We start from the raw sequence: 27,565 nt of genomic DNA on the forward strand, positions 1-27,565 counted from the left end.
TATTCAAGCAACAGTAAACATTCATCAGTCAACAGCAAAGTTAATATAATTGCTGAGACTAAACATGACTAGGACTGTATGCTTGCAGTCTATATAATGTTTGCAGTCAACATTGGGCAAGAAAATTCACAATACTGAGCTACTTTAGTCAATAAAAAAAAACTAAGACTGAGAGGTGAAAAGACTATGGAGTTGAAAGGAAGGAGAGCAAATAAATTATTCTGAGCACGAAAGAATGCATTCACACATACTCACAAACACGATAAAGTAAATCATGAGAGACCTCAGGAAGACTAAACCTTCAGACAGAAACAAATTGGAAATACCATATTTCCCAAACGTTTTCCTCTCTCAGAATTGTTAAAGAAAAGAGAACATTATCACACTCTATCGTGTCACTGTAATGCATGCCCCTTTTCTATTATCCTCTCAATTTCCTTATTCTTTTCTCCAATCTCAGTACAACTCTACATTCTTTTCAGTTAAAAATTCTTCGAAGATATTTTTTTCGTTTACAAAGAAACAACTTTTTAAAAAAAATCACTTTTGTTAATAAATTGTAAAATCATAGTCATTTCAATTATGGATGCATATAAATCCAACTCTCATCACAAGCAAGATAAAATCTAAGCAATCAATACACAGCCAATATAAGCAGCACACATTCTGTGCTAAGACCTAACTCTTAAAGATAATACAGATATTTTACCATAAGTTCAACCCATCATTTCAGAATTATTATTCCATATCATACAATAATATAATGCACTTACATTTGGAGAAAAGGAAAGAGGATAATGATATGAATTATGAAATAATGCTGACTAGGCAAGCAGATATCTGCCCGTAACTAACAGAACCAAATACATACTTTAAAACAATATCACACAGCTCAAGATTTAGAAAGAAAGACTTATTCATGAGAGGGATTCATGTCCGTGTTAGAAGACAAAAATTTAACCCAAATTCCATCTAGTCTTGTTTGTTGATCGTTGCCCAACTACAATGGAGAAGTATCAGTAGGTAAAGACACTGAACCAAGCAAGGTTAATGGAAAGTGTTTTATGTGTGTTGGCCACTGAGCAGACAACTGGAAAAACTTGACACCTGACCACTCGGTACCATCAATGCTCACTGTAAACAAAAAAATACAAGAGAAAAATACAGAACTCATTTATCAAGAAGGTCGTTGAAAGATTCCAAATCCTACAAATCATACAAATACTTCTGAACTAACCTCTTAAAGGAATGTTGTGGATTTTTGGAGAACATATGAGTCTTGACACTCCATCCACAGACTGGTTTTTTCCTGTCTCGCTATCTCTCTCCTTTTCTTTTTTCTTCCCTAATCTCATTACTGTAAAATAAAGATAGATGAACAACATGAATTTCACATAAGTCAGTATTGAAGAAAATGGTACAAGAATTACTGGTACTTTACTTTTTTGTTTTTTCTCTTTGGTGCAATAGTTCAGAAACAAGTGCTGCTGTTGAAGCCATTGATGCTGTTGCTGAATTTGTTGAGGAGTAAATGATGGGGGGAATTCACCACAGGGTGGAGCACGTGCAACTTGCAGTGATCGAAACGCTGTCTTGAGGGTAGATTTGGCAGAATCAGGTTTGGTTGGCTTCCCAGCTGATCCCTGAGGAGTGTCTGCTGGTCTGCAGAGCCAATAGTCAAGCTGGAGTTCCATAGGTTCAGGCTGTGGGCTTTCTCTGAAAACAAACAACAGAAACTTAATGACAGTAAAGAGCCACTCAAATTGAAGTAATGCTTACAATTATAGCATGATTCATACCTTGGAGGTCCCATGTAAATACTATTGATATTGGGCGAAGATGGGGGAGTTATACGTTCCCCTTTCCTATCACTGGGTATCACAGACATCTGGTAGTTGTTAGGACCAGCTGGAGACCCAGCTGGCCCAAGCTGTGGATGAGAAGGTGGAGAACCTGATATCACAGACGATGCACTTTCTTCGAGGTCTACTGATGCAGATAACACTGGCTCTTGGGAACCAAGGCGAACTTCCTAAAATTCAGATAAGATAAAACGCAAGTGGTTAAAATAATTAGAAATACCATAATAACCTTATATCTCATATCTAGTAAAGTTTGCTTACATTCATAAAAGGAATGAATATTTGAGAAGATTCTTCATCAGAGCTAAACACAAAAAATTCATAATGAGAACTTGATTTACTATCACACAATTAAATTAAGTGGTTTCCACAAAAGAGAAAAAGTCCCAGAGCAATTAAAGAGACTGCTTGAGAAACACTCTCTTTGGCCATAAAGAAGAAGTCCAAAAGCTACAAACCTTTTATATGTTAGCATGGCCTCAGCAACAGGAAGATGCAATAAAGCACCAAAATTATTATGCAGATATCGTGATATTCGGCCCACCACCTCTTGCCAGTCGGCTTTGCAAAGTTCTCCTCTTTCGGCTCTCTCCACAACCTCTCGCCATGCATCGCCCCCAAATGCAGATGCATAATTTGCATCCAGAGAACACAAATACCTTCCGAGCCAGCTCCCACCTGGGCAATTAAATAAAAACTCTCAAATAACAAGCCCAATAAGTTTCAAAGCTTACAACCAGTAACCAACAAAAAATGAAATGCTTACCAAGAGGAACAGAGAGAAACCTTAGATAACTTTGCCACTCAGGTGGCTTGAATGAAAGTTGCTCTACATAACACCTTAGTACACTATGTAAAAATGAGTCTCCACCAATCAACAATACTCTTAAAGGAGTTGGTGCTCTTGAACTAGAGTTACAGCTACAAAATTTTTTAAAGATGATGTTAGATATTAAAAACCACCCAATAACAAAATACCAAACAAAAAAGTGAAAATTACTCACAATTTCTGAATTTTTCCAAGAATGCAACTAACTGCAGCTCGTACATCCCCCATTCCAGCTGTACCAACAACCTTGTGCTGCCAGTCAGCCAGTCGATTTGCTATGCTGGCTCCACCCATTTCTGACACATTTACAAGAATAAGATGATCTGGTGGCACATCATCAGCAGGTAATATCTTAGAAAGTTGTTCCAGAAGCACCTTTCGGGGCTGTGAGAAACACCCAGGAAAAACACAACCAAAATTAATCACATTATAGAACTATCTGACATGGACGTCATTTTTTCTTGCATCATCAAAAGCATGCTCACCTCACTAGGTGTTATATCACCCGAAGCATTGCTATTAGAATTATTAGACCGTGTTTGATGTTCTCCAAAACTAACAACACTAAGCTGTTTCTTGGTTTTCAAGGCACTGGCATTACGGTCTCTCATAAACAATTTACTTTTGCGATCTCTTTCACGTTCTCCATCCTAGAAAGCACAAATTAGATATAAATTGAAAGAACAGAAAGAGCAAGAGGAATTCAAGCGCCAAAAAAAACAACAAAAAAACAAACAAACTAACTTGTTTGGGAGGAGATGATGTTGGGGGAGGGGGATCACTAGTTTCGTGATCAGTCCAATTTTCTGGATGAGAATCAGAATCCGCTTTTTTCGAACTTTCATCACTTAAACGATCACCAGATTTGTCTGCACACAAAAAGGAAAGGGCTAATATAACTCTTGACAATATTTTTCCAACAAAATGTAACTAATGACTTAATGGAAACAAATTTAGAGAAAGAGGTAGCTCAAAGAAAAGGTCTCATAAATCTCTGAGAAACTATTAATGAACGTGCACTAGTTCATTTCAATTTAGAAAAAAAATAAAATTTCTGCAAAAAGCAACAGAGTAAAGATAGGCAGAAAGCCAAGGGTGTCTAATACAAGGGGATTCTGTAGTTCAGAAGGTGCCATCGTTAAAATGTGTTTTACAACAATCTATTCCAACAGTACCGTTTAAATAGAAAAGAAAATTTAGAGAGTGAAGGGAAGGTGGACAATAAAACAAAGTACTGCGTGTCTCAGAATACAACCCTCAACAAAGGTTAAAAGTACAGGAAAAAACAACCATTTTAAGGTTTTCAAAAATTTGCCACCCCTGAATTTTCAGGCCAAAAGAAAGGGGAGAGGGGGGCGACAACTGGTTTAAAACAACCATCAATGTCATAATTGATGTGTGCAAAAGAAATGAAGAACGCCCTACAATTGTTGGCAATCTAATTAGAATTAAGTCATTCGTGTTTAATATCAGCAGTGCCTGAAAACATAATGAGCACTCATAGAATGAAACTAAGAGAGAAAAAACTATAAACAATACCAAGTGCAAAGCTTTTCTTTTTGGATACAAAGAAATTCCTAAAAAAAAAAAAAAAGGGGGAAAAAAAACATGCATGAAGCTATCACAATCAAAGCAAGCAGTTTCAAGCATCAGTTTTTCACATGGAATCAAAAAATTTATGAAGCAGGTGGCTTTCCTTTCTTAATTGTTGCCACAATAGTTAAATTATGTGGAAGACTTGTGCCCTCCTCGCTTAAAATGGAAGAAAAGAGTTAAGTGAGCAGTAGTATCCAATTAATTGCCAAAACATTTGTAAGAAGAAAAAGAAGTAGAGTCCTCAGCACAAGGCATCTGAGGTAAGAGAATAATTTTACTCAAAAGGGAGGAAAACCAGACTTAAATATATTGTTGCAAATGACAAGTACGTTTATTGTATTATGACTTCCAGCATTTCAATTCAAAAAAGAAGCTGGTGTTTGATTAAGGCACAAAATTCTTGGCACAAAGGGCATTAAAAAAATTAAAGAAATACATAGGATAGAAAGACAAAGAATAGACTTAGTGAGAGGAAATGGCAGAAGTGAAGAGGGAAGAATAAAACAAAGAGCAATTTGATGGTTGGAGCATCATTGCAAATAAGGGACAAATTTAAACGCGACTGGACGACGCACCTGGGCCCGAGGCAGGCAAAGGTATTGTTGCCACCACTGGCACTTGGGCAGTCTGGACACCTGCAGTAGGAGAGCTTGCTGTTGGCACAACCTGTTTGGGCTGGTGAACTACTGCAGCAGCGACTGAGCCTGCATATGCACAGCACAAAGCAGCATTACTGCCAACGTGCAACAAAATCTATTCAACCAATCTAATACATTGTTTGCACACAGAAACTACCAACAAACCACATATCATTGCTTTCAATATTGTAAATCCTCTGTTCCTCAAACAGCAAGAGATCAGAAGCACAAATACTATGAGGAAAATGAGAAAATTCTGCAAATTTTGATGGTGTTGGAGCAGTTCAGATTTCCTAGCCTGTTCACCTCAAAATAGTGTGACCATAGTAAGAACAAGAAATAAAAATCTAGCTGATCAGACTAACAAAAAAAAAAAAAAAAAAAGGTGGCAACAGAAGGTCTACATTTTCAAAACATACAAATAAACACACGAAGAGAAGCAAAGTAACAATAAACTAATTTGAATCAGTTCAAAGTGCTTTTCCACAAATTAAAACAAATAGGATACTTGCAACTCAAATTATTTAAAAAACTCTGAACAGCAATGCCCAAGAAATGTTTGGTAGTAAATAAAAGCACGGTACAGTTCATTGTTCATTTAATAGCTATGATCAAAGATACAATATAAAAGTTTGATAAAATCGTAGAAACTAGAACACAAGCTCAATGATTTTTTATGACAGCACTTAAGTATATACTGTATGCATATATTTGACTAGTATACAAAAATTAAAAGCAAAAGTTATCTGGAAGGGCTTTGTTTTCATATGCAATATAATCACACTTCTACTTTCAAGAAATCAAAATTTCCAGAACACCCAGGGGCTTCATGGGAAGATATGACAAAATTATCACAATTCCACCCTAATGTTTAGAGCTTATGATTCATGTAATGCAGATATTTCAGCACTTGCTCGATAAGAGAACGAACTTTCAGGCCACAGGCACCTCACCAGCAACAATTTTAAAAATGAAAAGGAGGTGTGAGTTTTTTTGTTTAATATAAATTATGAGTGAGATCAATGCATTATTGCACCCATCACAAAACTGTCAAAGAACAAAGAACATTCAATAACAATTATGATTACACACAGCAGTACAAGAGGAGTTGAATAGTAAAAACATGTCATTAAATTTATTCAAATCTGTTACAGACCACAAAAAAGGCAATCTTGCATGCTTGCCAAGCATATGTATGCATGCATTACACCAGCACTGAGCAGACAATGATCTTCATAGATGTTTTTAGAGTAGTGTAATCAACGTAACATTAAGCAACTTCTGGGTTGATTTTACCTCAATTCTACATCATAGTTAACCTTTCTGGTACTGTAATTGTATCAGTCTTGTGATGAAGTAGTTTTACTTAAACTTAAGTGAGAAACCTACTCAATTAATAAATACTTTGCTGATAAATGCCAACACTACAATGGATCATTATTGACAGATTAATTTGCAAATATTTGTTATTGTCTCAGAAGACGCAACAGTTACTTTAAACAGTTCAGCGAGAAGAATAGGAAAATTTAAGAGGCAAGAAGACAGTTTGAGAAGATGAGCAGCCACATGCATGCCAAATTATAATAATTGTTCCCTGCATTGAGCTCCTTCTTCAAGAGTGAGTCTTGGCATACGTTTCTACCAGATTAACTCACATAACCCACATGCCACTTTTCAGAATTCTATGTTAAAAATGCTTAATAAATGCACACACATAAGAATAGCCGTGACAATTTCAAACCCCTAACAGTTTAGCTGAAAAAAAGGTGCAGATAATCTTTGAGTATTATACATGCTTGAAACAGGATTTTGAAAAAATTATGGTCACAACCGATCACAACTGTACTCATTCTCTAAAACTAGTTTCTAATGAATGAAAATAGTAGACACATTAGACATCAACAGAGTTAAAAATTAGATAAACAAATGTCAAATAAAGTCAGACCACCAAAAGTTTAAAAAAATTGCTACATTATCACTCATCATAAGAAAGCAAATTCTGTTCAGTTTCTTCCGCCTTTTTGGGTGATCGCTTGACAGTACTGGAATCAGAGCTGATTGACCACTTTTTGCGTTCAAAGATAGTTTTCTGAGGATGAGGGGAAGCAGAGGTCAGCGATTCGGTCAAGCCTGCACACAGATACCATGCTTTGTTTGCGATTGTCTTCGATAAAATTCAATAAGACATTAGGTCAATAGAAACGAAGATGAGACTTTGTTGTCTATACTTGAAATGCCAGTGAAATTGTGATACTACGGATAGAGAAAGGAGGCATGTAGAAGCTGAGAACTGATACACCCTCGAATACAACATAAACCATGAAGAAAATACATGAACTTGTTAGTTGAAAACAAAAAACAAAAAACAAAACTTAAGACAAGACCACAGCCACGTATGTTCCACAAAAAGCAAATCCGAGCAAATCAGTTAGTTTTGTTACTTGCTCTGAAATGGAGTGTTATTTTACATGGCAAATAAATAAATAAAAATAAACCAAACTAGTAAGTTTATTTCTAATAAAACTAAAATAAAACACCGAAAGCTATCATTTAACAGTACTGTACTAATTTTGTTACCAAACAGCAAACAGATACTTTACCAGCACAGCAAGGTACTTAAATTGTTTACGTTTAATACTGTTTCTTTAATGAAACCTGGAGTTGCTTCATGCTAGATAGGTTTCTCCTAACTCAGTTAAGACATGTTTAAGTTCAACTACAGATATACCTAACGACTTGAATTAAGAATGTTTTTCGAGCATGTTCCACTTGGCACACCAAAGCAAGCAAACAAAAGCATGTTTTGGAAACGATAAAGAACCCAAGGACAACACACAATTCAGGATCACAAATAAGCATTTATGGACAACACAAGATCCCAATTCCACTGAAAGAATGAAATATGAACACAAAGAACAACTCTAATGGCAGTCAGGAAAGCCCTACGTAGGAGAAAATGAACACTCACCAGTTCCTGGGACATTTAGAGTATCGTGGACTAGGGATCGGCTGCTAGAGAAAAATGGGCGCAGGGATGGTTTGGGAGTAGAGGACATGCTCAGTGTGTCCACCTCAGGTCCTGAGTCAGACCCCGACAATTCTCCAAGCTCTTCCATGAGATCCTCGAACTCAGTGGCGTCCATTCCACCAGCTAAAATCATAAGAGGACACAAATGTGTAAGGAAGTCTGCTTTTATCACTTTAAATCAAAGCAACAACACTAATTCTATTAATTAAGATTAGGACATAAAATTAGAGATGCTCAAAGACTAGCCCAAATAAAACCTGTATCAGCAGAGAGCTTTGTTAGAAACTGTACCATATGTTCCTTATAACAACTTAAAACAAAATCTAAGGGAATAAATGTATTCCAAATGAGGACTTAATTGAAAAAGCAAAGGTGGAATAAACTAAGTAAGGGACATGGAAGGAATCAACTGGAAAAGTTCAGCACTAAGGATGAACTGTTCATGGGTATTAAGTGGTCTGGCACTTAATGTGGAGGCAGAGTTGGGATGCTGCACTGCTAAGAATCCCATTCTTACCTGGTGCCTTTATCTTCACAGTTAGAACACTCACATTAAATACTGATTCATTTTTTTTTTTTTTTAAAGCTTAGATATACTTTCTTTATTGTTTAATATTACATAATTGAAAGGATCAATATGGACGGTTTTGTTTTACAACTGAGGGAAAAGAAAACAAAGAAATAAAAATAACTGGCAATCAACCTATTGAACTGAGTGCTTATTTGTGTATGCAGTTTTATTGGTATTAAAAACAGAGTATACTGTACTTCAAAAGTCTATAACAAGTTAACACCAACAAGGAAATTATTTTTTTAAAGAAAGGTTGGAGCCAAGGTTGGAGCAGTAAGATTTACTCTGAAATTGCTACTACCACCAAGATCTGCACTACAGGCGGCTCCAGGCAGGTTCACACCCAGACCCTTCTGAAATGAAAAGTGCACACACAAATAAGACTTAGTGCAGCATGTCTCTATTTTGCACTTTGTTTTCATGGGGAATATGTATACACAGATTAAATTACAGGCAAGTGATGCTGCACAATAGTTGTCTTTGAAATTTGTTTTACAAGTGAACAGTTCAACATTCAGATTCATCAGCATCATCACTTTCTCGATGGAAATAGGTCAGAGCTTTAAGTCTTGTTTGAGGCCAATTACAGAAACGATGTTTGGGGCTCACACGTTGAGGACTGACAACATTGAGTTGAGGAGAAACAGTGTGATCAGAATTAGAATCATGTTGATTGTATTGGCATTTCAGTCTTGGAATTAAAGGGCTTGATGGTGGAGTGGCCATTACACCATAAGCGCTTATATCTGTTTTAACGCACAAAACACAAACACAATCCAAAGGATGAGTACAGTGAGGAGAATGTGTCCAAATTGCTTCACCTGATAATTTGTGAGACATTGCCAGTTCCTCTTGATCATGATCCAGCCCTTGGAGATCTTCACTAACACGAAACCGTTTCAATAGGGAAATAAATTTCTGCTTGAGATTGCGTTGCTGAAAATAAAATGAAACCCAGAACAATTAGCGCCTCAAATGCCTTCCCTCCAGCCAGGAAGTGACAAGTGACTGCCTCTACACCATACGTACTCTGGCGTTGGTGGGTATCGCCCCTGCTCGGGCGGCTTGCCTTTGTCGCTGCCTTTGCAGTGCTCTCCGGCCCACGTTGTCCTCCAGCATCGGCTCCGAGTCCGAACCCTCCGCCTCTTCCACGCCATCTTCATTTGAACTAAACTCTTCATCCTCGTCAGAGAAGTCTCCCACACGATCTGGACAGACACAGTGACACAGTGCACTCGACAGAACGGGCCCAGAACGGACCCAGAACGGACCCAGAGGACCCAGAGTGGACCCAGAGTGGACCCAGAGTGGACCCAGAGTGGACCCAGAGTGGACCCAGAGTGGACCCAGAATGGACCCAGAATGGACCCAGAATGGACCCAGAATGGACCCAGAACAGACCGGGACCCCGACAGTGGCTTCCGCTAGCTCCCGCTGCCCAACACTCTCATAGGAACACGGTCGACCGCTTCGCTTCAGCCAATCGGCTGCGGTGTCCGCGCTCCCAGTTTTCGGCGGGAAGCAATCTCCGGGGTCCCGGTCCGCAACTGGAAACAGAACACATTCGTTGCCCATTCACGATCTGCCCTCACCAGAAACATCGTGGGGATTCACTTTGGCGGTGTCCTCGTGGTCCACGGGCTGCGAGTTGAGCCCCAGCACGGACACTCTGGCCACCACGTTGTGGTGGCTTTTCGGCTCCTTGGAGTCGCCGCAGAGCTCCAGCTCCAGGTCCAACTGCTTCTGGAGAACCTGCACACGCAAGCGCAGCCAGCGCGTCAGACATATCACAGATTTTACACTACATCTCAATTTTCGTCTCCCCAGCAAAACATTGCGTTTAACCCTGATACTTTATTCCCGAGATCGGGAGGTCCATAATTTAACAATACAACCTCAAATTAAAAAAAAAAACATTTTTTCTCTATAGCCATGGAATAAAACCTACTCATAAATGGAAACATCCAGCAAAACACGATCAAATCAGTTAAACTTGCAACGGATCTCGTGCAAGACGTGCGCGATTTTCCCCACGACTTGAGCTGGAGTGCGCGATTTTCCTACCTGCGACATGTTGACCACGCCCTCGGCGAGGGTCTTGTAGCCCAGGATGGTGCGGTTCTTGTAGCGCTTGCGGCGCTGCAGGCTCACGTGCAGCTGGTTGCCGCCGCGCTTCAGCAGGTGCGGGTACTGCAGCGAGAAGTGCAGCTGCAGCTCCGTGTCCAGCAGCCCGCGCGGCGGCAGCACCAGCTCGTTGGAGCGCAGCGTGCGCTTGAGGCCCTGTATCACGCAGTGCACATCACAAACCTCGTCACGGACTTCACTGGCAGCACGAAGGCGCAACATGGCGCCTTTCGTGAATCGCGCAGTCAGTCCCCACGCCCTTCTTGAAGCGTACAAGAGATCAAGCGCTCCAATCTGAGAGTCTTCAGAACCCCATTTCTTTATAATACAAAGAATTTTGTGCAAACATATTATGGGGGCCACTTTTCCTTCGTAATATGAAGCTTTTCCGCTTGGTAGCTTGCAAAGAAAAGCCAATAATATTTGTAATATAAACAAATTTAGTTCGTATTATGTTTGCACGAATTTCTTCGTACACTGCAGCCAAATTCACTGTAAGAAATTGAGTGTCGTTTCATTCAAGGGGGGATTGCTCTGAAGCGTGGTTGTACGCTCGAAGAAGGGCGTATGGTCTTGAAGCGTAGTTCTGTGCTTGAATCAAGCGTAGAACTAAGCTTTAGCTGCTTTAGTTTAGGTTTAAGTTTAGACTTTTCACACGAGGGCACCACGAACCCTCCGCTTTGACGCCTACCTGCATCTTCACCGCGATGCTGAGGGATGATAGGTCAGGTCCCAGGGGCTTCAGCACCACGAGCCTGGACAGGGTGAGGGAACACAGCCTGGAACAAAGGCAAAACAAGACCATCAGCTCAAACGTTCAGGGGTGTCCGTTGGGTGGATGGTATTCGGTCCTTGGGTTGCCTGAGGCGCTTCACAAAAAGGAAAGAGCGTAAACTCAACATTTTGCATTGGTTTAGAGCGCGGTGCAAGAAATGTACCACAGTCTAGCGAGCAAACGGGTCGAAAAATGGACAAGTTCAATCCAGCAGCCCCCCCCCCCTTCCCGCCCAATACCCCGCGCGAGATCGAATAAGGCTGTAAGAACGAAGATGCCTCTTTTTTCTCTTTCCCGCTCGCGCGGTTCATTTTCTGCTCACTGAGTGGCTTGATCAAGTCCAGAGGACGGAGACGAGAGACAAAAATAAAACAAAATTGGTTTGGGAGAGGCGAGTGACCCACAGTCGTGAGATCAATCACACACGCCTGGCGCGGCTAGACTTGAGCCTCTAGCCTCGGCAAGCCGGCTGGGGGCCCTCGGGAGGGGAGGGGAGGGGGGGGGGAGGGGAGAGTCGGGACGCCCACAAGCACACAACACAATTTAACACAAACCAAGTTATCCAGCGCTGCACCGAGAGAGCCCCTCCCCCCCCTCTTAATGCACTATGTACGCTCCAGCCGCCGAATCCATCAGTCATTCCATTCCCCATGGACGAGTCCAAAACACAAACAGACCACGAGGCGCGGCTCGGGCAAATTGGCCAGGCTAACGCGATTCGTCCTGGTGCATGGCGTGGGTGGGGGCGGAGGGGGGCAGGACCAGCGCGGCGAGCGCGTCCCAGACCGAGTCATGCGGCCAATGAGCAAGCCGTCGGCAAGCCGGCGTGGGTGTCGTGGCCGCGTCGATGTGAGTCACTACTGAACGTCTCTCTCACACAAAGGTTTGGCCATCACACGCAAGGGGACCGCGCGAACGCTTCTCTTTCTCTCTGTGCGTGTGTTTGTGTGTTTGTTTGTTTGAGGCAGGGGGTATGCTTGTTGCACCTCCTGCTTCCCCGGGAAAAGCAATCTGCCGTAGTCAACAAACCGGCAGCGCCATCTCGCCCAGCCTTTGTCCTTCTGCTTCGCCTGCCGCTGCCGAGAGAGAGAGAACGGAGAGAGAACACCGACCGACCGGGCGAAGCCTAGCAACGCGCAACGCACATCACAGCGGCCCGTGGAAACGGCAATATCGAGTTGGGCCGGGAGAGTGGGCCGAACTCGTGGACTGAAACGCGCACACGAAGCGCGCGCGGCCTGGCGCGGCGTGGCGCGGCCCGCCCTCGAGACCGAACGCCGCCTCTTCCAATAGACCAATTTCCAAACTGAGTTGATAGGAGCAGGCGGGGCAGGGCGGGCTGTTCATCGCAGCGCTACACTTCACGAGGGGGCCGACAACAGCTTGCTCCCATGTCTCTCTCTCTCTCTCTCTCTCTCTCTCTCTGTCTCTTCATCGTTTTCATTCAGTCTGGAGCGCCCGCCAAACGGAGGGTAGGCAACCGGAGCGGTGCGACGCAGCCGAGTGCTGCAGTGTTGCCTACCCCGCCGTTCGCAGGCGGTAGCGGCCGGTGGCAGGCGGCCCTGAAGGCCCTGAAGGTGGGAACGTGGCTAGGCAGCACCAGTATCCGGTAGGCTCTGTCGCGGCGGTGGTGGCGTCCTTAGTTCACAGTTGCAGTGTGTCACTTCCCTCCGACTAGGCTCCACTCTCCACTTAACTGCCACCACACGTCATTCAAACTCGCGTCCGGCGTGGCCGGGCGTGGCCTTCCACGCCCCGCCCCGCTGGAGAGGGTTCGGGAGAACGACGACGAGGCCGGTAAGGGCAGCGCCGGCAGCGCCGAATGAAAAATGCATCGCCGACACGGAACGAGAGTCTCGCGACGAGACACGCGACACGTGGACGCGACGGGTACGGGGCCCCTTTCGAGGCCCCTTTCGAGGCCCTTGCATCATGGATGCGCTGCAAGGGCCTTCGTGTCGCTGTGTCGCCACAAACGCGTCACGAGCGCGTCACGAACGCCTCGCCCGCCGGTCACGACACGGAAAAGAACTTGCTCGGCGGCCGCGCCCAGCGCCCCACGACCGCGGAAGGCGACTTCACTCGACATTCAAGGGTAAGAATTGAAACCAAACTTTGTCCAGAATTACAATTTTTTTTGCCGTTTTGTGGCGGGAGACAGTCCTTTTGAAAAGCGAAGCTTCCGTAAAGTCCCGACGGGGCGGCTTATTCAAAACGCACTTTCCGGCATTTTCCGGTTTATTTTCAACAGTCAGTCGTTTGTGAAGGGCAGGGAACGGGGAGGGGGAAGGAGGGCGGTGGGGGCAATCAAAACCACCCCGACGCCACGCCACTTTGGCTTGTGCAGCATGCAAGAGCCACAACGAGGACGAGAACGGAGGATCCATTTTTCAACAGGCGAAGGGGAGCCGGGGGGGAGGGGGGCGCAGACCACGACACGAGGGCCTGGGCCTACTGCACTGGTATTTTGTGGCGCCCTGCACACTGTCATAAGTCGCCACCCCGGCTTCGAGTGTTGCAAAGCGACAGGAAAGCGGGCGACTTCGTCGTCACTTTCCGCGACATGTCCGCGTCACTTTCCGCGTCACGGTCCCGCCACGCCACGGAGAGCGAGGAGACGAGCAGCATAGGGGTATAGGGTTGGTTCGCAATAGGCGAATCGATGGTTGCAGGAGGGAAGGAAGGGGGTGGCTGCCAGTGGCTGCCAGCGGCTGCGGGCTGCGGTGCGGGGTGCGGTGCGCCCCTCGCAGGGCGCTTGCGTCATGAGTCGCCCCTCCCCGCCACCCCCCGCCCACGCCGCGCTGGAGAGCCACACCACGTGGGCCGCCCCGGGCAACGCCCAGCCCGGCGCACGCAGCCACGCCGCAGCGGCGCGGTAGAGACCCCCGCAGGCAAAGGCGCGAGGCAGGGCGCGTCAGGGAATCGGTGGCATCCGCATCCGCACCTGCAGGCTGATGCCGAGATTGGTTTCCGTCGCTCTGTCTCTCTCGCACCCATACGAGACGCCCTGTGAGTGCGAGGGAGACGGAGCGACGCCAACGTCTTCGGAAACAGTCCACGGCAGCACCTTGGCCGCGACACAAAGTCACGTGGGGGGGGGAGGGGGGGGGGGCACAAAAGGTAGGAGCAGTCGCATCAAAGAAACGGCTCGCAGGTTTTAAACTAGGTCTTGCGTCGCTCTGTCCCCCTCGCACTCGTGCAGCGTCCCGTGGCGGTGCGAGAGAGACAGAGCGGCCAGGCTACAGCCCGAGACGGCAGCAGCATGGCGCGGCGGCGCGGCGGCGCGGCCTGGCAAGAGAGGGGGCGACACAAAGAGAGAGTCCTGCTGGAGAGCAGGGCATGCCGGGCATGCCGGGCGCGCAGGTGGAAATGTCACAGCGTGACGCCTCCAGCCAGGCTGCCGGCCTGGCGCCGCCTGCGTCCTCCAGGACGCCTCGCCAGCACAGCGCTCTCTCTAGCACGCGTGTGGAACGCCCCATGGGTGCGAGAGAGAGATACGACGATGTTCCGAACCAACCTCCTACGAGGAAATGTGGCAGAGACTAATAAAGAGAGAGGCGCGCGACTTGCTGGTTGCCGGTCTCCTACTACGCTTGAAGAAAGGCGTAAAAGTCTGCTTCGGTTCCACCAGTGCAGGTCACCCCTTGCGGCCCCGCGTGCGAGTGGCCGGCCGTGCCATCAACGGGGTCGTTGGGTCCTCCCCGAGAGGATTCAGCGAGCGTCCCCGGCCACTATTATGCAACACGGCGACACGCACAGGACGGGCGGCAGCGGGCGGCGCGTTTAGAATTTCAACGCGGCGCCACACCGCCTCGCCCATCCGATCGGCAATGCGATGCCGTCTGTGTCCGCGACGTCCGCGACGTCCGCAGCGTGGCCGACGCCTCCCGCGCGCATCGGCCATCGGGGAGGTGGCGCCGGTGCACCGGTGCACAGTGCGGGTCCGGTGGAGGCGGACAAAATCCTGGACACGTTTTGAGCTCCAGAGTCGCAAAGTAGGACTCGAACCGAACGTGTGACCCTCACCAATGGATTCCTCGTTCGGAGAGCAATCCATTGGTGGGGTCACACGTTCAGTTCAAGTCCCATTTAGCAACTCTGGAGCTCAAAACGCATCTAGAGTTCTGACCGCCTCCACCGGTCTTATGGCAAATCCACTGTGCGGTGGCGGTCCCCGTCCAGGGCGGCGCGGCCTCCCGGCCCGTCGGAGAGGCCCCATGCCACCGCTCATTCCGTTTGGGGCTCGCTCTTGGGGGAAGAAATGCTCTTGGGTGGGAGAAATGTTACTGGCATAAAAATGGTATTGGACGGAGGAAATATCTTTGACAGAAAAATGCCCTCGGGCCTGACGGCCTTCCGCCAACTCCGCCTCGGCTCGGCTCTCCACCGCGATGACGAAGATGACACGGCCCGGCTGGGCCACGCGCCACCCCGCGCGCTCCACTCGGCCAGCGGCACTTTTAATTAGTTCCGAATCGAAAGAGAAAAACGACTGCACCGGAATCCAATCGACCCGGACAGAGACAGAGGACGCGCGTCAGAGAGTCGGGAATGGAAGCGGGGCCGGGCCAGGCCATGCCATCGCCGTCACGGTCCGCCCGCGGCTCGGCCCCGGCGACGCGACCAAGGACGAGAAGAGTTTCCCGAGAGGCTTTCGGAATGAAAAGTCGAGGAAAGGCACTCTCATTCCAGGAACGTGACAAAATGCCACTCTCATTTTCACACTGAGCCACGTTTATTTTCACACTGAGCCGCACTCATTTTGATGAAAATCATCCACGAATTAGCATATTTACACTCCGACGAATGTGACACCATGCTCAGAGGAACGTGACACTTTATCACATTCGTTTCAACGTGACGTCACGTTCCCAGGCAGAGTGTGACGAGAAAACAACGAGTGTGCCGCGATTGGGCATCCAGCGTCAACTCCTTTGAGGAAAGAACGACGGGGGAAAAGGCGCAAGCAGAAACGGCCGCGGCGGGTCAGTGCGTGTCGATGTGAGTGCGGAAGGGGGAGGGGAGGGGAGGGGGATGGTCTGAGTCTGAGTCACACCGAGGCGCCAAAGGAAGGCACACGGGGACCAACCGGCGAGGGGGCAACAACTCGAGAAATCCTGTGTCCCCTGGAGCCCTAGAAATCTCTCTGGAAATCCGAACTCTATCCCCCCCAAAAAGGCAAAAAAAAAAGACAGATTTTAGGCGTAAAATTGGACGAAATCTTGCAAAATCCGAGGAAACCTCTCGACGTAAGAAATTTTGCGTCCCCAAACATCAAACGTGGTTGCCCCCTCGCCGACCGGCCATCCGGCCGCCGCGGCAGATCGGAACGACGGAGTGGCACAGGATCACTCTCGTTAGAGAGGTGTCGCCTGGGCTTCGGGCCGGCCCTTCCGTCACAAAGTGACACCGGCGTGACACTGACGTCTGCGACAACGACTAGAGCCTGTCGCCTCCTCCGACGCCACACGGCACGCCCCGGCGCGGCGAGCGAAGCAGACGACGGTGGCGGGGCGCGGTGGGGCGGGGCGGGGCGTGGCGGGGCGCGACGGGGCGCGGCGGGGCGGGGCGGTGCAGCGTGCCGATGCTCCAGTGCTGTTCGATGAGGGCCCCGCCTCGCCCCGCCCCGCCCCGCACCCTGTCCCCGCGCCACGCCGGCATTCCACAGCCGCGAGTCATGTGCTCGCCCGTGAGTGTGAGTGTGTGTGTGTGTGCCTGCGGATGGCATAGTGTGTGCGTGTGTGTGTGTGTGTGTGTGTGTGTGTGGCGTCGTCCTCCCGCAGCCGGCCGGCAAACCGCGGCAAACCGCGGGCATAGCAGCCCACGCCGTGCCGCTGCACCTTAATTCATTCACGCACTGCAACAGGCTGCTCCGTCGCGGGCCAATTTCATTCACAATGCGGCCCACGCTTTGAAGTGCAGTGGGGGGGGGGGGACGGGAGGGAAAAGAGGAATTCGGCGGTGGAATTGGGGGTATTCGAAGCAGCACGACCAATAGGAAGCGGGGCGCCTCCGCTGCTGCAGTGTGGGCGATCCTTCTTCCCGGCCTCGGTGCGCCCGCCGGGGCTTGCCTCGCCTGCAGGACGATAAGGTTTAACTATTCATGAAGGGAATGCACAGGGGGCCGCCGGGGCCAGAGCCTGGGCGTGCCCAAGGGCGTGCCGCAGCGACCGTGGGACCGCGGCCAGGGGGATGGAGCGGAGGGCCAATCCCATGCATCGCGGAAGGTCATCAAGGACTCGCTGGAAAAACAAGTTTTGCAGAGGGAGAAAAAGGGGGGGGGGGTTCGAATAGGAGTCCCCGAGAGCGGAGTGAAGTGAGCTACAGCAGCCGGCCTGCCTTCCTACCGAGGCACGGCCATCCAATTGCCTCCCAGTTGCAGTGCTAATTCCCTAAACGTGTTCATGCGGGGATTGGAGCGTGTTCTTTGAATTGCTGTTGTTTGCTGAGTTGATGAGTTTACAGTGCATCAGTCGAGCCGCCGAGTGCTGCAGCGTCACCAAAGGCTGCAAACGCGGGGCGTGGGATGAGAGTGCGACATTATCGGCCGTCGATGGCAGCAATGACTCAAGCAAGATGACACCCTGCCTCTTGTCGGCTCGGCCGCGCGAGCCGCGCGAGCTGCGCCACATGTCGGACAGACGATCAAGACGAAAAGGTGATTAATCAACTTTTGTCGGTGACACTTTCTCTTTCTTTTTCTCCACGAAAAAAAAGGATAATTTTTCAAAAAATAAAAGAGAAACTTAAAAAGAAGTACAGTATTCTCTTCGGCATGGTAGAAGCAAGTCTGGGCTCGCGACGTGCTCACAAATTTTGTAAAGGAAGGGAATGGGGCAAATTATGCTCATTGCCTGCGATCTACATATTCGGGTCGAAATTCAGGCCGATTACAGTGTATCGCGAGACCTTGGTCAACCAAAATGAGGGGTGATCAGACCTCCGCAGTAACCCCCCCCCCCTTTTCCCCACTCCGCGCCACAACTTTGATCTCACCCTTCGCTTTTACAGTGCTTCAACTTTTCCGGTCCGAGCCCGCCGCCTGGGCGCCGAGGGGGCCAGAGCCAGACCACCTGTCGATGGCACTGTGCCTGACTGCGCCCCGCTAGGCCCCGCTAGGCCGCGAGTGCGAGGGAGGCAGCAACAAAAGCGCTGTTCGAATCCAGACCGCTATGCGCCAGCACGGCCGACAGAGTGATTCCGAACAGTGCTTTCGTCGGTCTGTCTCTCTCGCACCCTCACGAAACGCCCCGCGAGTGAGAGAGAGAGCGAGGGAACAGTCTGCAGCACGCCACGGTGCCGCAGTTCGTGCATCCACCATGGGCTGGCCCCGCTGGCCCCGCTGGCACTGCACTGCGTCGAGCGAGGTGGCCGAGCCGACTTCGGCGTGCCACAGCACGTACACGCTGCGGCAGACCGATTCCGAAAGTCGTTTTCGTCGCTCTGGCTCTCTCGCGCCGACAGGGCGCGCCCTGTGAAGGCAAGACGGCCAGAGCGACGAAAACGACTCTCGGAATCGGCCTGCGCAGGCTGCATTGTGTTGTGTTGTCTCCCGCGCGACAGCTAAGGGCGAGAGTGTGTGTGTGTGTGTGTCTAAGGGTGCAGGTGCGTGTATCTGCGTGTGTGTGGGTGTGTGTGTTGTGGGGGCCTTACATACTGCATCAACACCCCCACGCCGCCGCCGCCACAGCTGCGCGCTGCGCCCATCCTCTGGCAGGTAATCACTGCGACAGACTGTACTACACTGCAAGCCCCCTCCCCCTCCCCCCTCCATCCGCCTCGATTCGCGCGGCGCGTGCCGCTTCCGCTATTTACGGCAACGCTCCCCGTCGGGCCGCCACGCCGCCGTGCCGCGCCGCCAGCAGACTCATTCCGAGAGTCGTCGGTGTCGTCGCTCTGTCCCTCTCGCACCCGCAAGGGACGCGCCAGGCGCGCGAGAGAGACAGAGCGACGACGACTCTGGGAATCAGTCCGCAGGGCCGCCAAGGGCAGTGGGGTGCCGCGCCGCGCCGCGGCCGCCGCCAAGGACGCCGTAGTCGTCGTCGCCGTGGTGCCCGCCGAGGAGCGCGACGAGTTAGCGCGGCCGCGCGCGGCCTGAGGAACGCGTCCAATGTCAAGGACGCCGTCGAGCATCCCGCGGGGCCGGCAGGTCGGCGCGGTCGCCTCGCCGACCGCGGTGCGCCGGTACGGCCGGTACGGGCGGTGCGCCGCGACGGCGGCGAGAGGGTGACCGCGGTATGGCGGTCGCCGAGGCGGGGAGAACGTCCAAGCCGCTCCGCGTCATGCAGATCGGACGAAGCTGCGGCCAGGGTGATTCACCCCCTCCTCCGCTTCCGCGTCGATAGGGGGCAGGCCCTCGGGCAGGCCGCCCTGCACCGTCACGGGTTTGCCGCCGCGGCGCGCAGGGTGCGGGGCGAAGCGCGGGGAGGAGCGGCACAAGGGACGGGGCGACACAGCAGAAGCAGCAGAATGCAGCAGGGCCTAACTGTCCGACAAACCGACAGTGGACTAGCACAGCCGAGCAGAGCGGCCAGCCTGCAGCCGAGCTGTGGCACGCCGTGCCACGCCGTGCCCCGGCGGGGCGTGCAAAGCCCTCGCCGCAGGCCACAGGGCTTTCTAGGGCACGACAAGGCATTCCCGACGGGCCCGGCGGGCGTGCACCGAGGCGATACGAGGCCCTGCTACACCGTCGGTGCCGAGTCCAGAGAGGCCCCCCTCACCCGGAACCATCACTGGTTCCGTCTGGAGCCGCCCTTGGGCTCTAGTATGGTCTAGCTTCTCAGGTTCAAGTGCCTGACCCCAGAGGGCCCAGAGGGGCAGGCAACACGCAGTTGAAAACCAGACGGTAGTCCACAGAATCGATTGCGAACCGCACCCCGTGCCCTGGGGGGCATAAGCGCCGCTCTGAGGACATGGAAAGGGGAAGACCTCGTGCTGCACATGCAACAGTCATGACGCCGTAAAAACGGGCGCCCCGCCCCGCCCCGCCTCACCACGCCCCACCGCCAGGACGCTAGAAGCAGCGGCCTCTCGCATTAATTATTGACACCGCCAAGTGTGCCCACAAACAACCCCCCCCCCCTGCTAATGTTGGCACAAAAACGAGCCGCAATGTCGCGACAAGGAGGGCCTTCTTCTCGTGCTTTCGCCCCCTCGCCCCTCGCCGCCCTTCTGGCCCGCAAATCACGCCGTGTTTTATCCGCGACCCAGCAGACTCATTCCGAGAGTCGTTTTCGTCGCGCCGTCCCTCTCGCACCCATACGGGACGCCCCATGAGTGCGAGAGGGACAGCGCTACGCAAACGACTCTCGGAATTCAGTCTGCAGACGCGACGACGCGACGCGACGACGCCAAGGCGAAGCAGCCCGTGCCCGAGGACGGCCCAGCCCGGCGGGTCCCAAAAAAGGCCGCGGACAACCCGGCAGCCTAAGAGTCGTCTCTCTCTCTCGCGCCCTGATGCGGCGCCCCACGAGTGCGAGAGAGACACAGCACCGCCGGTACACGACAAGCGGCAGCCTAGTGCGGCCGTCAAAACCTTCCTAAAAGTGGGCCTTCGCGTAACGAGGCGCGCCGTCCGCGGCTTCGTTTCCAATTGCCTCGGCAGGGCAGAACAGACGCGACCCTGTGGCTAGGTCCGCGACCATCTGCGCGGCGCGTCCTCGCTGTGGTCTCTCTCGCACACACACGGCACCGCGCGGGACCAAGTGAGAGAGAGAGAGAGCACGAATGCGATGGTCGGAATCGCGCTGCCGCCGAGTCGAGTGGTCGAGTGGGCGGCAGCGGCGGCGGCAGCAGCGTGTCCAGGACTGGCCGCGCTAGCCGCCAAGACAGCCGTGACCACTTGCCATTCATTGGCCGGCCCGTCGAAGCATCGCGCGCATCGCGCGTCGCAACCTAGGGCACTGGAACAGCGTCCGACCGTCGAGCGGGACTCGTGCACTGCTCGCACCACGAAGCAAGCATGCGTAGAGCACTGGAAAAACGCCACATGTGTAGCAACATCACAGCATTCGGGTCTGCTACGCTCCGCTCCGCGCTCCCGCGATAGCGAGACAGATACAGCGCGCTCGCTCCATTCAGCGATACGCAGCAGCTTGTTTCTCTGTCTCTCTCACACACACATTCATGGGACGTCGCGTGCGGGTGCGAGAGAGACGGAGCAGTGTTCGGATCGACCCTGGCCGAGCGCGGCAGCGCGGCACGCTGGGCGATAGTGGCGCCACCTGGCGGAGGGACGTCCTGCACGTTCATTCCGAACGGGGCTATTCGCCGTCCCTCCGTCCCCCTCGCGCTCGCGGGGCGGCGGGGCGTTCCGAGAGAGACAGCGAGGGCCTCCAGCACGGAGCAACGACTGGCGTAATCAGTTAAGGCGGCGAGGAGAGGACGCGTCGTATCGCGTCGTGACGCGGCGAGGCGGAGCGCGGGGCGTCCGAGGCGTGGCGCAGCCGCGCAGCGACATTGTCGCCAAGTCTATTTCGGCGCCAAATAATTATTTGCATGCGCCTCTCGCTAAGGATTAGGGCCTAGACGGCCCGCCTCAGCCAACCCGCCACGTGAGGGAGAGAGAGCAGTCTCCGTCTTCCTCGCGCCCAAGCCGGCCTCAAGCCCAAGGGGACGGCACTGCGCGGAAGAAGTCTGGCGGGGCGTGGCGGGGCACGAAGAACATTGGGCACGCGGGGCCGCGGCGGCCGCGGCGAGGACCGAGCCGGCCCGGCGGTACGGGTCTCGGACGGCGTGGCCCACGGCGTGGCCGCGCGGGTACCCACGAGTGGCTAGCGGGACGCGCGGGACGACGCTGCCGCCGCGAGCAGACTGGCGCTCCCTCTCTCTCTCCCTCTCGCAGCCCCGCGTGGCGCGCCGTGAGTGCGAGAGGGACAGGGCGACCAAAGTAAAAGCACCGTTCGGAGGCAGCCCAGCCGCCCGCAAAGCGCCGCAAAGCGGGCCAGTCCCGGCCGCCCGGCCGTCTCGCGTCTTGGACGTCGCAGATTCGCGGACCGCCGTCTCTCCGCACCCCCGCGCAACGCCGCATGCGAGCGACGGAGACGGAGCGACGACACCGTAAGGCCGCGACGACGCTGCCGTGCGGTATCGCTCGGCTGGCTCCCCTCAGAGGCCTGAGAGGGAAGGCAGGGCTTGGAGAAGCCGTCGGCGGAGAGGCCGTGCCGGGCCGTGCCGGGCCGTGCCCCTCGCCCTCACCGCGCCCCTCACCGGACCCTTTCTGTCCCTCCCCTTTCAAGTTCAAGTTCGCGGTCCCTACTCGCGGCCTGGGCTTGTCGGCTTGGCTTCACATCTGCCCGTGTCAAAAGCATGGCCAGCCTGGCAAAGGTCTCCGCCTCGCTCCGCCCCGCCACGCCACGCCCATGCACGGTCGGTGGACAAGTATCCTATCGGTCCGCGAGAGACTCCCTTGGAAACGAAACCGATGCGAACAGTCAGCTGACTAGCACCTTGTAACGAGAAGTGTCTGCTGACTAGCACCGAGCAGGAGTTGTAATGAAACAAGAAACAAATCTGATTCATATTTTTAAGGATTCCCTCGGTCAACTTTGAACTACAACTGTGCGGTATTCCGACAAACGCTTCTGCGCAATCGAGTTGTAATCCTCCGGGCCTTTTCCTATTGACAGTGCAGTGTCCCAGTTCCGCTCTAAAAACGAACAACGTACACACACCGAAAGAAAGCCCGCGCTCGCTCGCTCGCGTTGCGACAACCAAAACAAATATTGCGTGTGGCCCTAGGCGGGGCCCGGGGCGGCCCGCGGCCTCCGACCGCGCAGCGTCGTATCGTTCATTTATCGTCCGCCCGAGCACAGCGCGCAGTGGGCCAGAAGACCGGCGGAGGCGGCCAGAATTGCGGACGCGTTTTGACCTCCAGAGTCGCTCAATGGGACTCAAACCGAGCGTGTGACCCCACTAATGGATTGCTCTTCGAACGAGGAATCCATTGGTGGGGTCACACGCTCGGTTCGAGTCCTGTTGAGCGACTTTGGAGCTCAAAACGCGTCCGGGATTTTGACCGCCTCCGCCGGTCTTCTGGCCCACTGTGCGCTGTGTGCCACCGTGTGACACTGTGTGCCCGGAACACACTGTCTCGAAGCGCGGCAGTGCCGGGCAAAGCCGGGCAGTGCGTGGCCGGCCGAGGAGCCACGGAGTCGCAAGGAAGGGGGCGCGAGGCGAGACGCGGCCTCCAGGAAAAGGAAGCACCAACTTCACACCTCCAACGGCGACCAAGTCTCAGGCGGGGGCCGAGTCCTCGGTCACTTATTCATGCCAGTCGTCAATAATCTATTCATAATCCTCAGTTAGTCGTTCACTCCAGTCCTCAATGAGTCATTGAGTCCTCAGTGATTCATTCAAGCCCGCGGGATTATCCAGCCATTCATTGATTCGTTCATTGATTCATTCGCGCCATCGGCCATTCGCTCATTAAAGTCAATCGTTCTTTCATTCGCATTTCAGTCCGCCTCAATCGGCCGGACATCAAAGGAGCGCAAAAGCGCGCACAAAAGTAGGCGCAGGTCGGTGCGATAGTACACAGTGAGCACGAGTTCCGAGAATAGAACGCCGCTGGGTGGCTCTGCTTGCTGTGCCCTGGCTGTGCCCTGGTGGTGCCTGCACTGCATTAGGGCAATGCCGCATATGCGCCTTATTGCCCGGCCTGGCCCGGCCCGCGAGGGATTCGGAATGCCGCACTGGCAGCGGGCTGGCAGCGCCGTGACGCGACGGTGCAGCCAAAATACTACATAGTACTGCAATACAGCCGTCTGATTCAGAACACTGCTTCGTCACTCTGTCTCTCATGAGTGCGAGAGAGACAGAGCGACGAAAGCAGTGCTCGGAATCAGACGGCTGGTGGCGCCACTGCTCTAGTCCCACACTGTCTAACCCAGCGTGGAGAACTCCACACTTGAAATACGGAGGCGCGGAATTTGCAATCTCCGCACTTGGAAGTGCACCGTGCCAAGAGACAGGAGCTGTGTGAGCTACACTTCCAGTGTGGGACGAGGGGGCAACCACGTACGATGTTTGGGGACACGAGATTCCTGAGGACAAGAGATTTCGTCCATATTTAAGCCTTAAATCTGCCTGTTTTTCGGCCTTTTAGGGGAAAGATTTCGGATTTCCAGAGATTTTGGGGGGCCCCAGAGGACACAGGATTTCTCGAGTGGTTGCCCCGTCGGTGTGGGGACTGCACGTCCAAGTGTGGAGAATTCCTCCGCACCAGGAAGTGTGGCGTACTGCACACTGGGTTTGGCAGTGCAGCCCCCAGTGCCCTTCGTGCCCCCAGGCACGGCCCCGTCGTGCACCTCGATCGAAGACCCCAAGGGCCCCGAGGGCCGGGAGCACCGCGGGCAGCGAGGAGCGAAAAGGGCCGCGAGCGCCGCGTCAGCATCTCGCGTCTCTTGCAAAGGGCGGAGGCCACCGTCAGCGCTCCGCCATGGGCCACGGCTCGGCTCGGCTCCGCTCCGCTACTCCCTGCTCCACCCGCGGGGCGACGGGACAAACTTGCAGGTTCCGTGCCACGTCAGTGGAACACTTTTGCCGTCCCTCCGTCTCTCTCGCACCTTCTGTCCGGGGTACACTACACCGTTGGCGCCGCTCCGGCACTCCGGTCCGCCGCAGGACAGCCGGCCACAAAGGAAGTCGGCCGAGCCGGGCAGCGAGCGGGGCTTCGTCGCGCTGTCTCTCTCGCGGCTTTGCGGGGGGCGCCATCAGGGCGAGAGAGACAGCGCGACGAAAGCACGCTTCCAAAGCAGCCCGCCGCCTCGCGGGCTTCGCGGGCTTCGCGCTCTGCGAGGCCTGGCCGCGCACAGCGGAGCGCGCGGAGCGGCAGCGTAAACTATCCGCAGCGCCGTCCATGGAGGCCATGATTGATGAAAACTTGGCCAGCACGCCATGCCCGCCCGGCCGCGCCGCCGTCATCCAGGAGGGAATACACTCTCCTCCAAAGCCAAAGGAGGGAACGGGAAGTCACAGTGGGGCAGATCCCTACGGCGGTGTGTCGTTCCTCGTGCGCCAACCACTAATCTCATCGCAATCGGGCCGAATCGAAGTGGCATCGGCCTCGCCGTGACTTTCACTTCCCCTTGTCAGGACAGGGCATGGCACGGCATGGCAGGGAAGCGCGGAGGGCGCGCCTACACCGGAAACTGCGATTAGTCCTGCAGGAAGCTCCGCGCCTGCCGCGCCAGGAAGGCGCGTACGTCTTCTTGGCCATGGCCGGCCAGGCCAGGCCGCCTCATGACTCGTACTCGTCCATTGTCCTTTGCTCCCGATGACTAACGCGCTATCGGCCGAGCCATTCCCAAGGATCGTTTCGTCACTCCGTCTCTCTCTCTCGCACCCCAACGGAGCGCCCCGTGAGTGCGACAGAGACAGAACGGCGGCAATCCGCTGCATTCGCTTCCGGCGCACCGCGGACCGGTTGACTGCCGGCGAGTTTATAGAAACAAACAAAGCGAGCGACGCTGTGCTTTGGCCTATGCTTTCCGCTGACGGACTGACGGGCGCAAACTGTTCATGTTCAACACCTCGGTGCACTGCTAACAGTCGGCTTGCACGGGTCAGTCACAATTTCCAAAAAATTAATTTAAAAAAAAAGGGGATCTAAAAGAGTCTGGGCTCTGTTGCCCTGCCCTCACCTCAGCCTGGTTGCTTAGCTCCTTAGTAAGCTTGCTCCGTACTGGGTGCAATTGTGTCACAATTTTATGCAATAATTGCAATTCCTGTGAGTTTCAAACTAAAATTTCCAACATTAGCTGTGTACATAAAACAAGCCACACTACTAAATGGCACACCACCTGCAAGCAGCAGGCTGCTACCAAGAACCATTATCTGCACAGCTGCAGACAGTCGTCACGGCGTATTTACTAAGCTGATCTGTTGAATGGAAAATTAAAATGTGGTTTATTTAAGACTTTTGTATCCAGGCTAAAGATGTAATTGAAAATATTAAAAGGTCAAAATCAACACAAGTGACAAGTTTGTCATTCATTCCTAGGAAAATTGCAGGTTTGTTTATGGAAAAATGTTAAAAGCAGACCTGACAAGTAAATAATTTGCATCCTTTCAAAGAACAAAACAATCCGTCCATCGTTTAAAAATGAGTGAATGGAGTTTGCTAATTACGCCTTTCTGTTCGCCAGGCGCCTGGCCTGCCTCGCTCAATGACAAAACCGCAAGCCAGAAGCAGAAGACAAAGGAGGGGACGGGCAGACGGAGACGGACAGCCAGGACGCGATGGCGCCGAGACAGAGACAGAAGAAGTGGGCGGTAAAGGCCTCGCCGCACTCGCTGGCGCTAGCTGACGCCAGGGAAAGTGCTCGACGCGACGCGACGCGACGCCAGCACGTCACCGAAAAGCCAGGGCGGCGGGCGGGACTTGACAGAGTGGCGGTCTGACCAGGTGAGGTTAGGGTCACTTTGTTTACAAGGGCTGCCCCGCCCCTGCCGCCGGACCGGGCCGGCTTGCGCTGCTTGCACTCACCTGGGGATGCAGTTGGGCGGGGTGCGGTCCACTTCCCAGGTGGCGAACAGCTTCATGGGCACGGGCTTGGGCCCGGCCTGTGCGTGCGGCTGCCCATGGGAGATGTGGGTCTGGCCCAGGGCCCCCAGGGCGAGGGGCAGCTGACGGCCACCCACCCCGCGCTCCGCCATCTTCTCTTCTCCTCTCCTCTTCAAGTCGCGTTGACTTCACTTTCACGGACAGGGTCGGCCCGGCCTGTCGGCCTGTCGCGTCACTGGCCGCCACCCCGTCGGCCGGGGCTGCCACCCTTCAGCCGCATGCCGCGGCACGGCGCGGGACGCACAAGGCAAAATTAAAATTCGCACAGAGTCCGAGTCCGAGACGCCCTTTTCACGCCAACGACACGCCGCCTCTCTTGCCTCCTCTCACACAACTCGCGGTCGCGGTCGCGGCGCGGCAGCAGCGATACGAGCGCCCCGGGCTCGCGGCGGAACTGAACTGAACCTGATCCACCACCACCACCCACCCCACCATCACCGACTCAAAGGAGCGGCTTCCCCCTCCACCTCCTCTGCGGCCGCACCGCGGGGGAATGCGACACGAAAGACTCCTCTCCCTGTCGGAGACACTGAGTAGAACTCAAGGAGACGCTAGGGAGAGGGAATCGGGAATCGCG

The 27,565-nt window shown here is 52.7% G+C and overlaps 1 protein-coding gene across 3 annotated transcripts; it reads right to left on the reverse strand.

Annotated features, from left to right (window-relative positions):
* Nucleotides 1-27,381, reverse strand: LOC117650761 (phosphofurin acidic cluster sorting protein 2). 3 transcript variants are annotated; one of them, XM_034394358.1, is made up of 18 exons: nt 26,911-27,381; nt 11,340-11,427; nt 10,589-10,804; nt 10,117-10,276; nt 9,554-9,732; nt 9,346-9,460; nt 7,894-8,076; nt 4,863-4,991; nt 3,436-3,560; nt 3,177-3,341; nt 2,867-3,075; nt 2,629-2,783; nt 2,321-2,540; nt 2,124-2,166; nt 1,800-2,032; nt 1,442-1,716; nt 1,238-1,357; nt 1-1,134 (listed from the first exon to the last, which is right to left on the reverse strand). In XM_034394358.1, the coding sequence occupies exons 1-18, from the start codon at nt 27,078-27,080 to the stop codon at nt 1,001-1,003; spliced, it is 2,919 nt and encodes a 972-aa protein (XP_034250249.1). In that variant the 5' UTR covers nt 27,081-27,381; the 3' UTR covers nt 1-1,000. The 3 variants fall into 3 exon arrangements, with proteins under 3 accessions (XP_034250249.1, XP_034250250.1, XP_034250251.1); XM_034394359.1 differs by lacking the exon at nt 4,863-4,991; XM_034394360.1 differs by lacking the exons at nt 2,321-2,540; nt 2,629-2,783.
* Between the last annotated feature and the right edge of the window lie 184 nt (nt 27,382-27,565).

Source organism: Thrips palmi, unplaced genomic scaffold (genome assembly GCF_012932325.1).
Source record: "Thrips palmi isolate BJ-2018 unplaced genomic scaffold, TpBJ-2018v1 HiC_scaffold_5, whole genome shotgun sequence".
NCBI classification, from domain to species: Eukaryota; Metazoa; Arthropoda; class Insecta; order Thysanoptera; family Thripidae; genus Thrips; species Thrips palmi.